This window comes from Platalea leucorodia, assembly GCF_965183815.1.
Source record: "Platalea leucorodia genome assembly, chromosome: 5".
Lineage (NCBI taxonomy): Eukaryota > Metazoa > Chordata > Aves > Pelecaniformes > Threskiornithidae > Platalea > Platalea leucorodia.
In genome coordinates, this window is record NC_138827.1 from 33,025,123 (window position 1) to 33,037,828 (window position 12,706).

A 12,706-nucleotide genomic window follows, 5' to 3' on the forward strand; every position below is an offset into this window, starting at 1 on the left:
CCAGGTGAAATATTCAATTGAGATGTTGCTCAAGAAGTGCGAATAGGAAACAAAACTTGGACACAGTGACAGGGTTTACTAGTTTGTTTTTAAACTTTCTATCTCACTAAACTTGTGAAGCAGCTGGTAGAGAGGCAGCCAAGTGCCTGCGAAAAGGAGGCTGGAGAACGTACAGCAAGTGCATCAGGAGCTGCCTTGCTGCTCATTTATGGTAATTTCTGATGCTGATTTAGTCAGCTATGAAGTGAAACACATCCATGTGCACTTTCCTATTGCTGCTTCCTAAAGCTTCTCAGAATAATTAACAAGTGTGATATTTTCTTTCAGCACAAACAGATCAAGATTAAACCATGTTGTGGGGGAGATAAGCTAAAGGTCACTGGGAAATTTCATAAGCTATAAATGCATTAGTATAATTAGCGCTCACTGGTACATCAAGGTGGGATCAGGAGTGTCAGGCTGGGTTCTATTTTTGATGAGAGTTGATGTCTCATTACCCACTCCCCCAAGTACAAGCCTACTTCTTATCATCCAAGCATCATCAGATTTATGCAGAGGGCTCCTGCTATGGGGAAATGTGTCAAGACATTCACCTTGCCAGGAGGAAGATGGTGTTGCCCTGGCAGCAGCACTCATAACAAATGGCTTTTGAGTGCCCAGAGATACGTCGTGGCCAGGCAAGGCAGTCTGCCTCTTATTTAAGTATGAGATCTTTCTTGACCAAAGTTGTTCCAGCTCTGTTCCCTTCTGTGCTTCCTGTAGGGTACTGTGGGCTTTTTTTCCCCTGACTAAAGCTGCTGTGTAGTGCTGCTGTGCATTGTTAAATAGCCACTGCAATTCACGCTGGGGAGCTGCACTTCATCAGTGAATAAAGCAACGTTTTATTTTCTTTAATTCTCTAATGGGCCTTAGAGTCCTGGGAGACCGAACAGAGCAGCAGAAAAACAAGAGTTGCTCGCTAAACTGAGTGCATTCTTAGCCACCCACAAGAACATAACCGTCTGTATTTCAAAAGCTGGTGTTTGGCTTATCAGACAAAAAAAAAACCAAAAAAAAAAAAGGTATATTTCAAAACTGTGTCCACCTTCCTTTGAAATCCACAGAATTGCTTCTTCTTGGATTTTTCTTTATTCTTGTGGTGTCACATAGCAAGAATGATAAAGATCTCAACAGAAAGCAGAGTACTGTCTTGCAGAGCCTATGTAAGGAGTGAAGTACTACATGACCGCTGATTGTAAAATCTCAACCAGTATCTCATTGTCCTGATTTGCACTGTGCTCCTATTAAAAGTATCTGAGACCTGTTGAGTTGGTAGTGAAATGTCTGAGCCTACCAAGGACTTGGGGCAATGTCAAGACGGTCTACCGAAGAAGGAATCCAGGTGATGTTCCAAAAGGCATGTCCACTCTAATGTCTCCTTTTAACAAGCCACGATATCCTGCCAGAGAGGATCAGCTCCAAAAACTGTTTTTATATTGTAAAAGAAACAAGCTCAAATCAAATTGACATTTGGGTTTAGAATTGCATTTCAGCATTTCAGGGAAAATGTAATAGCAGCAAGTAAAGAGAAAAGGGAGGAAGAGTGAGGAGGTGGGGAAGGCTTACTTGCTTTGCTACCTTACCCGAGCGGAGCTGCTTGATTCGCCCATTGCTAGTTGCAGTGTCGACAGGCAGGAAGTCCTTGAACCAGGAGATTTCAGGATCAGGGTTACCGCTGGCAGCACAGAGCATTGTGGCTGTGCGGGCCTTTTCCACCACCTTCAGCTGCGGGCCCATGTCAATGGTCGGGAAGCCAGCTGGGAGGTGGTCTTCTGCAAGAGAAAAAAACACGCAAGGTTAAAGAGAAATGTTCGGGCGTAGCGATGGGATACGGTTGTAGTGACAGCAGTGCCATGGTACGGCATCTGTGCCTCTGCTGGAAAACAGCAGCCTGACTTCCCTACTGAGAAGGTTTTCAAGCCCTTAAAGCACATTAGGCTCTATAATGAGCATTCATTACACCAATAGAAGCTTCCACTAAATTTAACTCCGTTTAAATCAATTGCCTTGGGAAACGTCCATAATTTTCATTGATACGTAAGCTCCATCTATTGTTGTTAATAATTCAGTAAATGCAGGTATTTGCCTTTTTGTGGGAGGACTAAGCTGAAGATAACACACAAACAGAAAGCCAAATAGTTTGAGGCATCTTGAAAAACAACAGCTAAACAATAAAGCCCCTTAGAATGGTCCAGAGAGGCCCATTTTCTCTTTTTTTGAGTAGGAACATTCTGTCACACTGGTAGGATAGACTGTAAATCTCTTCCTCGTGCCCCCAAATCTGATTCAGAAGGCTTTTAGAAACTAATGAATGTAAAGCTAATGAGCCACACTCTGCTCATGAACCGCCTTGCCAGACTGTGCGGTGGCAAGCTCCTGGTGCATTTTCTGGGCTGCAGAGAGCGACAGAGGTGTGTGAGAAATGGCCAGTGCACGCTCTGGCATGTCTTACTGAAATACTATAAAACAAAGCACCCCTGTATCTGCTAAAACCATTCATACAGCAGGTATGAAAAGAGTTAATTGGGTTTGCTGCTGCAGAGCACGCTCAGGTAGGCTGGGTGGAATACATTAGGCAACCTTCACTGATAAGCCAAGGCATGCTCCAACATCGTCATTCAATAGCAGCTGCAGAACAGAGCTCATTTACTCATTCTGTGGCAAGATGTACTGTACTCTGCTAAGCCTGAACTGCAATCAAAAGGACATACTTTCGTGGAAAAAAAGAACTTGAAGAACATTAAGAAGCTTTTAAAGCACCAGAAACTCAATTATTTTCAGTATGTTTCTTTTCCCCCCTGTTTTAAGGGAACTTAAGCAAACCTTCTTCTTTGACAAATTCAATTCTGTAAGGCTCCCAGCTCACTGCAGTGTTTAAACAAACAAGACCTCAGCATCTTCCCAAGTCCCAGAGGAGTCTGAACTTGCTGCAATCTGATTTTTCTGCTATCATCACACATCTGGAACCGTACCCCTCACTCCCCACAGGAAGGTACTAGCAATAGGCCACCTCAGGTGCTTCCTTCTACCTGTACTGCCACACCTGCAGCACAAACACGGCCTGTGGTGGCTAATCTTACATATTCCTCCCTAAGATCTCAGGAGAATTCTCAAGACCCTTGACTTCTTTGCAAATCAAGATTCTATACCACAAGGCAACATCTGCTGTAAACAAAACAATGCCCTGGAATATTGTTTTTCTGTTTAGATGAGAATGGCTACGAAGCATCCAAGGTTTTCTAAAGGAAAAAATGGTTCCTGATGCTTATTAAAAGCACAGACGATATTTTGTCTCCCAGACCAGCCTCCCTAGAAACCTCTCTCATCATGAGCAAACATAAATGGAATTTTTTTTTTTTTAAATGAAAGATACCACGAAAACGAGTTCTTTTTTTAATTTGCTCTCCATTGATTTTCAAAGACAAAAGGTACATAGAGCTTAACTGGAATGACACCAGAGCTAGCATTCAATAACAAGTAACAGAAGCACTCAATACTGAGCAACCACAATGCATACTCCTACATGGTTGACAAGAAACAAAAGAAGGGTACACACAGAAGTACAGCATGGTATAGATTGAAAAGCAAAGGAAGATATATAGGAAAAGCAGTAAACAATGGCATTCCCTTGGATCGAGGCCAAGTTTGCCTAAAGTGCATCACCTTGCTATTTATGATATTGAAAGCAGATGTTTACTCTGGGAAGGCTCAAACCCTGAAGTGATCTAATCTAATCACCATGATTACCATTGACAATCTTTTCTGGTTTGTTCAAGATTTTACAAAGAATGCACTGAGCTAAGTATCACCCAGTTAACTTCGTCCAAAGTCTATGTGGAGGCTTAGCACATAGCTAAAAGCAAATCTGAAACCAGCATTTGTGCAAGAAATCTCTTCCCATCTGCAATGTTCCTTTGCCCACAGAAACAAGAGAGATCAGAAAATCCTTCACCGTGTCTGATCCACAGGTACATGATCAGCCTGCTGCACTGGAGGTGACTGTTCAATCAAAATTAGCAGTTTGTGATGAGCCACAGACCAGCAGAAATTATATGATCTAACCTTGACTTCACTGGTTACAACAGAGATATGCCGATTACAAAGACCCGGCAGCAAAGCTACCTCTGCCATAATACAATTCTTAGATGAAGCCTTTTCTGGACTCCAAAGAGATGTACAGCGCTGCTCCCATTCCATGCACCCCCTGCAAGCCCAAGCCATTATGGAGCCCGATGGGAATGCTGGGCACTCCATGCCTGGACAGAAGGCACAGGTGACCACCACGTGATGACCCTCAGCCCCCAGACCCTGTGCTGAGCTGGACACAGACAGGCACGGGCAGGCGTGCAAGGCACATGCGGTGCACAGTCTTCACCCTCTTAACTGCACACAAGCCCCCAAACTATAGCGGTAAATGACAGTAGTAGAGTAGTGGTTCGTCCTGTGTAGTCTGAGCCACAGCAGGTTCCCTGGGCTAGCACTGGTACCAGTACAGCCCAGTTCCCATGCATGCCTGGAGATTGAAACCTGCCTATCTGCTATGGCCACACCACCACCAAAACTCAAGCAAGCAGCGCTGGCATGCCGGCATCTACAAAAACTCATAGGCAGCAAGGATTTGTTTGATCCCTTGTCAATCAAACGTAGAGGCAACACTGACGCTTAAGAGCAGTGGTTTGCTGTGATGAGACGCCAGGGGAGACCTGACAGCTGGTCTCTGATGGCACCTCAGACACAGGGAGGCTGGGGTTTACCTGCTCTTAGTTCTCGAGTAGCTCCAGAGGACCTGCACAGGGCCACGGTCACAGTGTCCGGGGCTCAAGCTCAGGGGGAGGACAAGCACTTTCTCTGGAAGTGGTCCAAGGGCCTCAGGTGCCCATACCATCACGAAACGGGGGACCTCAACTACTGCAGGTCCTCCCCTGGTACTGTGTGGCTCTGGCAGCCCCCCCAAACCCTCCTGGAGAAGAGTGGCTGTGGAGAAAACCTGAGCTGGTCACACCGCAGAGCACAGCCCGGCACAAGCCCACACCTGCCCTGTCAGCAATGCTCCTGTAGAGATAACGGGGCTTCGTTCCAGCCCGGCTTGGCGCTGCTGACTTCCCTGGGACGGCAAGGGATGTCTCTGTGTTCAAACACTACAGGCGACGATAGGAGTTCAGAGCTGTTCTTGCCTTGCCTTCCCCTCCGGCAAAAGTCTAATCTAGGTCTAATTATGAGGCTCAGTCATGCCTCGGCTCCTTTCAGCCCTCACTAGCTGTACTAACTTGTCTGCACACGGAGCTTGTCAGTAATAGCTATCCTCCTATTCATGCCAATACGTGGATACCCTTATCCTAAAAATGAGTTTGTCAGCACTTGGTTTTATTCAAGGATAGCTAGTGTGCTTTTAATACACATTAAAACAGGCTACGAATCTGCTTTCAAGTGCAGACTATCTAAACCAGTTTTTCTTTCTGGGTTTCAGAAACTTTCAGAAGGGGTGTATTTCAGGTAGGCATTAGGTTAGAGCAAGCAAAATCTAAGCAGAAGCAGGAGTTTTTTTGGCATTGTAAGCTCTAATTCCCTCCATGGACTGCAGCAGCAGCAGGAGGAATGACAGGAGAGCAGGAAGAGAGAAGCAGGAGGAAAGGAGAAGGAAACAATGTGAGAGAAAAAAAACGAGTGGGTTTTGCAATTACAAACTGAAACTTGGAAAATCCATGACCAGGCTGAGGTCTTGCTAGCAGCAGTCACCAAGGAGCCAGGAATGTCCCTCTGGCATCTAGCATGACAGCAAGTGCAGAGGATATCTTATGCTCACTTGACAGCTCCCTTTGCTAATCTCCTTTCCGAGGTGACAGAAATCTAACCCCCCTTCTCTTACAGCTCTTTTGTGCCACACATTTCCCATCTTTAAGGGAAAAGCTAAGGTAAGAAACCTTTCCCACAGCCCCAAACCAGAGCTGAGATCTCCTTTAGAGCAGCTGCAATTACGTAGCAGTTGCAATTACGTAGCTCATTCACCAGCTCCCCAGAAAACTATCTTTCTTGAGGATGCTGCTGTGAGACACATACCCCTCGGGGCATCCTTATTTTCTCTATCACTCCAAATATCAAGTGACGATAAGGGACACGGAGGCAATTGCAATTTATATCTTATGAGAAGCACGGATCAGCCCTAGCATAGAACAGTATGTGGATAACAGCTGCTTACAGAAAAGGCCTGCAGAGGAGTCTGCGGTGAGCACAGCTGTTGATGGCTGAATCCTGCAGGATTACCCCCAGGATTTTGCTCAAAACTTGTAATCTCTCACAGAACAGAAAAGTTGGAGGGGCTGGATATCGGGTTCCTACTAGAGTGATCCCTGTACAGCACTCACTGGTCTTGCAGCCGTGCAACTGTGTTTTGGAGCTCATATCATGACTGGGCACCTGTAAAAATCTTTCCCCTACCACTGTGAACTTCCTTTGTATCAACGTAGGAAATGGTATTTTAGAAATGATAGTGCAAACTGTAAACATGTTTATGGGAGTTATTTGTCATATTCCTCTTCCTATAAAAGCCAGGCCTGTTTAGTATCATGAGCCCAATTGTTCAGACTGCTGAGGGAGAGAAAACAAATGATACCCAATATAATCTGGAAATAGCAAAAAGTAGCTTTTCTATATGTTACAGCTATAGCTGTAAGGTTAAACCTCCTACAGTCTATCAAAACCACTGCCCCATTGAAGGGGTGTTCTCAGCTCATTTCAAGAGAGACATTGGGCTTTATCCCCACACAGAACTGGAAAGAGCTTATCTGGGCCACTGGCTCCTGCCAGCCTGAGTCAGCTGAGGAACTTCCAGCCCAAAATCAATTTTAGGGGCTCAGTAGGGATGATTAAAACACAAAGCTGCTTTGTTTTCAATCCTGCCAGCTATCTGAAGCCACCCAGGAGTGTGCAGTGCTACGGACAAGCCAGGAAATGGATTGAGGGCAGAGAGATCCCTGATATAAATGTGTTTGACTGCGGTCAGCGTTGCACAGGAGCAGGATACACGTATCAAAAGCTATTTCACATGCTCCTTACCCATTCAGTGAGGCAGGCTGGGATCTCCCCCGGTTCAAGTCACCAGGGCTGAACCGATCCTGGCAAGAGGTAGCGGTTTGACGCAATATAACATAGGGTGTTGCAGGGGTAACCCTTGTCTACTGAAGGAGTCGTATTTGATGGATTAATGGAATTACAAATTTTACAAGCTTCCAAATCTCCCTCTGAGACACTGAAACGCATTAGCAAATGCAAAATTATCAGTGCAAGGAAGATAGCCTGGGTAGTCGGCAATATTAACTAATGAAAGATGCGAGCCAGTAAGATCGTAAGCACACCACAATCCAGGACATCTGTTTGCTGAATAAACAGTCCTAATTCCTTCAGCACAGGTTACACAGCGCGGCTATTCAATTACGGCAAGACAATCAAAAGCAGTCGAGCAATCCAGCGGCCCAGAAGAGCGGCATCATTTTACACGATAAGAAAACCCTGACACTGCTCTGTTCAGGTTCAACTGAAGCTGCACAAAGAGCATTTTGTCAGCCATTTTGAGGCGACACTCTCTTCCTGCATCCTTCTTCTTACAAAAGCCCCCTAAGAAGCTCACCAAAAATATTATCCAAATTCGTGGTCTCCAGAGGCTGCCCGGCGTCAGGCTACCGCCTGTGCGGGGAGCGGTGGGAGAAGGAGTGCGTTTGTGCGTGCTCACTGCTGGAGCCAAGTCTCATGCAGGCTAATGAATGCCCTGTCGACATTGGCACCGCCTTTTGTAATTGCCTAAGGAAAAGGTGGGGCAGTGAAACCAACCTGTTTCAAAGGCAGCAAAGTCTTAATTATTGGGTTAGCAAGTATAAAACAGTTTCAGGCAGGCAGAAAATACAAACAGTCATCTATTGATGACAAGGCTTTTAATGACAAATCTGCCTGTTTCGTATGACATCACGCCAACGTGACATGCTGAAGCTGCCTGCCGAAAACTGGGAGGAGGGTGCAGATGAATGGGTGGGTGTGGAAACGAGCTCCAGAAGGACTTCTCTGTGTCATGGTGTAACCACATGAATTACTGCACAAGAGCTTACAGTAAACAAAGTATTTGCTATCTCTTAGAAAGATCATAGCGGCAGCAGCAGCAAAACAGTTCACAAAAGAAAGAATCTGAGTCAGTCCAAAACAAAGAAAGTACTGTAAGGAAAATGCAAGAAAATACGAGACTAGACACGGCAGGAGAGGATAAACTGTCAGGCAGATTCCCACCCCGGGGGCTCACGGCGTGGGAGCTCACAGGACCTGCTCATGCTAGAGGTTACGAGTCCATAAAACACCCGATGGAGACAGCGCTACCCTTCAAGTGCCAGATGGGTGCTGCTGACGTTGTCCTTTCATGGCTGGACAGCAATTCTCTCCATTTACAAGCCACTGATACCTTCTCAGTAGCACAGTTGGCCATTCCCAAGCACCTGTTTATCTCAGAGGGGAGCAGGATGGCTTTGTAGAGAGGCAGGTGCTCCCAAGAGCAAGACACGGCAACGCCTCCCAGCCGGCTCTGACACGGATTCAGCCTGTGCTCCTGCCAAGTCCCAGCACTGCTTCTCACTGTGCTCCCACGTGTGCAGTGGTAAGGTAACAGATGGTCGCTGTAGCAACATGTCACCTCCCCAGGGCTGAGCACCCTGCATTTGCCGTGCACTGGCACCCAGTGCTCCCTCCCACCCGGGGCACAACCTTGGCTCTCCAGGCCTGAGCGGGCAACTGCATCCCAATGGGATGAAACAATTTGTTCCTCCCAGCCCTTAGAGATGCTGTTATCATCCAAACAACCTTCCTTCGGACCTCATGATGCCTCTTGACCTGCCCAGGACAAAAGGTGGTGCCACAGATGCAAGGCCAGCCCTCCATTAGGAAATGTCCTCCTTCCCTTTGAGAAGCACTGCAGTATGCCACTACCAGTGCCCTCCAGGACACACCAGACATAGGCACACATGAGCCATAGCTACCTCTAAGCTTCTCACGGTGTAGCTAATCCTGTCTAGCTTCAGGCTGGAACACAGAAAAGAGCCACAGCTCTAGAGGCACTGATGGAGGCAAGAGCTGTCACTGTCCAGCATGGCTGTCCCCTAAGCGCAGCCCAAGGGAAGGCGTGAGAAAGGTCCCTCTGGGGAGGAAGCGCGCTTCCACTACCATGGCCTTGCACTCCTCTGATCCAGGGTCTTCATAAGCACTGCAAGATCTGCTGAGATGACTGAGTCTAGCCACAGCTTCAGCAGTGAACAGGCAATTCCTCTCTCTCCTTCACAGATAACAGATTGTGACCTGTGCTTGATGGAAGGCAGCACAAAGATGATTAACAGGTGCCGAAGCTGACTCAGAGCAGACCAGAAGGAAGTATTCAGTCACAAACTTGGGCAAATTAAAGGTTTGCACCTACAACCCACTGTTTCAGTTCTTAGTTTAGGGGTCTTTGTAAGTAATAACAACTTCTGCTCAGTATGTGTTAGCTGTGGAGTCTGCTGTCAGCTAGGAGACCTCAACCCATCCTGGAAGAAAACAATTATTTACACTCTTATCAGGTTAGATTGCAACAGTCTGAGACGGCATTTACAAAATCCCTACTACTACATCATCCTTCAGTCAGCCTGGCTACCTCTTCTTGCTTTCCATTCTGGCTTCTTCGCAATGACAGTCACATTTTCAGTCTTGGTCCTAAACTCAAAGTTCTTCCAAGACTTAGGCCCAATATATCTAAAAGAGCTAAAAAACTTGAGAAGGAAGATCATAGCAGAAGCTTACCTACTCAGGCTAAACAAGCTCTGTGCCGTAGGGCACAGCCTCTCCAAGCTGATGACACAGCCTCGTGGAGTGGTGGGAAGTGTGACGCAAAGCCCCTGAAGAGGTGAGGACCACCCTAGTCCTCCTGCTCCAAATCCAAGCCCGCTATTCTGCCATGAATGTGGAGCAATGTCCACAGACAACTAAAAGCCAAAGACACATCAAAACAAGCATTTTCCTGAGAGACCAGAGAAACTAGTCACTCATGTTAATGAAGCACTAAAAAGGGCTTAGATTGTATGGCACTGAAAGTCATTTAAGGGTTCAGAGTATAGCACAGCAGAAACTATAGCAAGAAATGTCAAGAATGTGGGTGAGGAAGAGCTTACACACAAGTAAAACAGATCATATCTGCAACATTCCCTGCCTGAGCAGGCGTCCCTTTTTTAACCCTTTTTATTTCCTCCCCCAAAATTAGAGCATAATTTCAAGTAGGTAAAAATAGAGTTTTGTGGGTCATATCCAACAGCTGATAAATAAGCCTAGACTCTTTCAACAACTATTATTCACAAAAAACCTCATCAGCTGGAAGTATGCATTGAAAAAACTCACAAAAGTTCTTTAAACACAATGAATTCAGAAAGGTTTTGCAGCCAGCTATTAAGACTCCATAGTAAAGGAGCAGTAAAAGAAGACCATGCTGTGCTTTCAGGCAGGACTGTGCCATTTGTTGGTACCAACTGTTGAATAGAACTGCCTGTAGAACTGTTTTCAAACCATTGTTTCTTTTTAATATTTTATCCTGAGAAATACAACATAACTATTGCCACTGCACGTTTCCTTGTGACAGAATATATAAACACACTCCCACTAAAACATACCCCAAACTTCAATCTTTTCAAAGAAAAGCACGGAAATAGCTCTTACTTGTATTCTAAGTCATTTATTAATCCTCTGCATTTTCCATACTACTTCACCTGCACTGATGTGATATGCTATTAGCATAGAGATTTTCATTTTTAAGATGTGCAATCAATAATGCATTTCCATATGCCATTAAATACAACGTGTGGTTAAATTAATGGAGCATTTGACTTTTGATCCATGTATGTTTGGTTGCAGTTCAGTGCAGGAAAAAATGCACGAGAACTGAGTTAATCTGACAGCAGAACTCTCCCACGCTTTCTAACATCGAGTTTCAGATTAAAGTGAAGCATTCCTGCTGCCACTCAGCTGGAATACTAAATCTGTTCATTTCCACTTCACAGGCCAGAATGCAAGATTTTTGGTCACTTAAACTCCTACTGAAAGGGCTAGATCGTGCTAAAATCTGATTTCTATTTAGCTCCTGCAGCCTGTCTGCATCATTGCCAATCCAGTTGCTTCTCCTCCCGTGGGGGAACATCACAGCCTGTCAAAGCAACAGTGGCCAGCAACTCTCAAGCAAAAACTTTAAGATTAGGGATGGGAGAAAGTTGTATGTTTTGACAAAATACCCTGCTGAAAAAGTCTTCTTTTCTAGCAATTGTTCCAACATGGGAAAGAAAAAGCACTGCCTTTCCTTGCAACTAAGCTGCTGAAAAAGGAAGGTATTCCGAAAACATGGAACAGCAATGACTGTTGACCTTTTAAGGATAATCACTGTGGTATTACTTGAGAGAGAAAAAGAAATCCCTCTTGTCTGTCTTTCACCTTCCCCAAAACCCCAGAACAGCAACTCTTGAGAACGTTCTAAATATTCTGGAAATATTAGCTTGGAAATTGAAATTTAAGATTGTACTGGGGAGGAGCTAGAGAGTCATTAGAGAAAGTACAAATATGCTCCAGTTCTGGCGTTCACAAACTGCCAGTGCTTCAAAAGGAAACCATAGAATCCCCCCCTGGAAGAACACCCTCCTGAAACACCTCTTTGCTCTCTGATCTCAAAGACTAAACTGAAACTTGAAGGCAACCTCCAAAATTGCCAAGCTATGGGATGGAGTGGCTCTGTGATGCCGTGAGAGTTTGAATCCCAAAGCCAGTAATCAAGGTGTGTGGGTGTGGGAAAGGAGGACAAACACAATTCTTACAAAAACAAGGCTCCTCTGCAGCAAACAAGCTGAAAAGCACCAGCCCTGGTCCTCCACAGCCTGCTCTGCTCTCCACGTCCCCGTATTGCCCCTTCCCTCACCCTATGCCTTTTCTCCAGCACCATCCTTCCCTGCCACTCTCAATAAATTCTCAGGCATGTGGCTACATCTGCCATTTCCTTAATTGCAGTGACCTGTGTTTTGAGCAAATGCTCAGAAATTATATCAAAATATTTTTAATAAGTTAGCATAACTAGTACATAGAACCAGTCCCAGTAAAGGCCAATATAGTAAACCACAAATTAAATTTAGAGTCCAAGGCATTATTTCTTTATAGTATTCAAAAAGAAAATAACCTTTAAGAAAATATTCACATATTGACATCAGGTGACTCTGTGAAAGTTTCTCACGTACCTTTTCTCACAGAAATTCTATTTTCAAATGAAACAATAAATGCAAAGTTTCAATGCACTTGTTCTATTGCAGCCAGCTCAGGCATAGAGAGTCTGCAGGCATGGAAATCACCTGAGAATTGTAAGAAGGGCTTTAATTTAATCTGAACTCCAGACAGATCAGTGATATGGCAAATCACTGCTTTCCATTTAGAAGTTTTAAAATACTCTATCACAGAAAACATCTTGAGATACTGGGTAACTAACTTTATTTACTTGGTGGGGAAGTGACTTTTTATAAAGTAGAAAAAAAACAGCAAGACTTGACCAGAGTCAGGGACAGAAATATTCTCTTACTGTGAGTTTTATGTCTTTTATTAAGCCATCACTTTCTAGAGGATCCATTAATTGCACTGGCTCCAA

The 12,706-nt window shown here is 45.0% G+C and overlaps 1 protein-coding gene across 1 annotated transcript in view; it reads right to left on the reverse strand.

The window, feature by feature from the left end:
* PTPRF (protein tyrosine phosphatase receptor type F) overlaps window positions 1-12,706 on the reverse strand; it is a 257,441-nt gene that overhangs the window by 106,828 nt on the left and 137,907 nt on the right. The window contains exon 4 of the mRNA XM_082311797.1: window positions 1,623-1,811. Coding sequence (XP_082167923.1) covers window positions 1,623-1,811 — 189 coding nt within the window. The remainder of the gene's footprint in view (window positions 1-1,622; window positions 1,812-12,706) is intronic.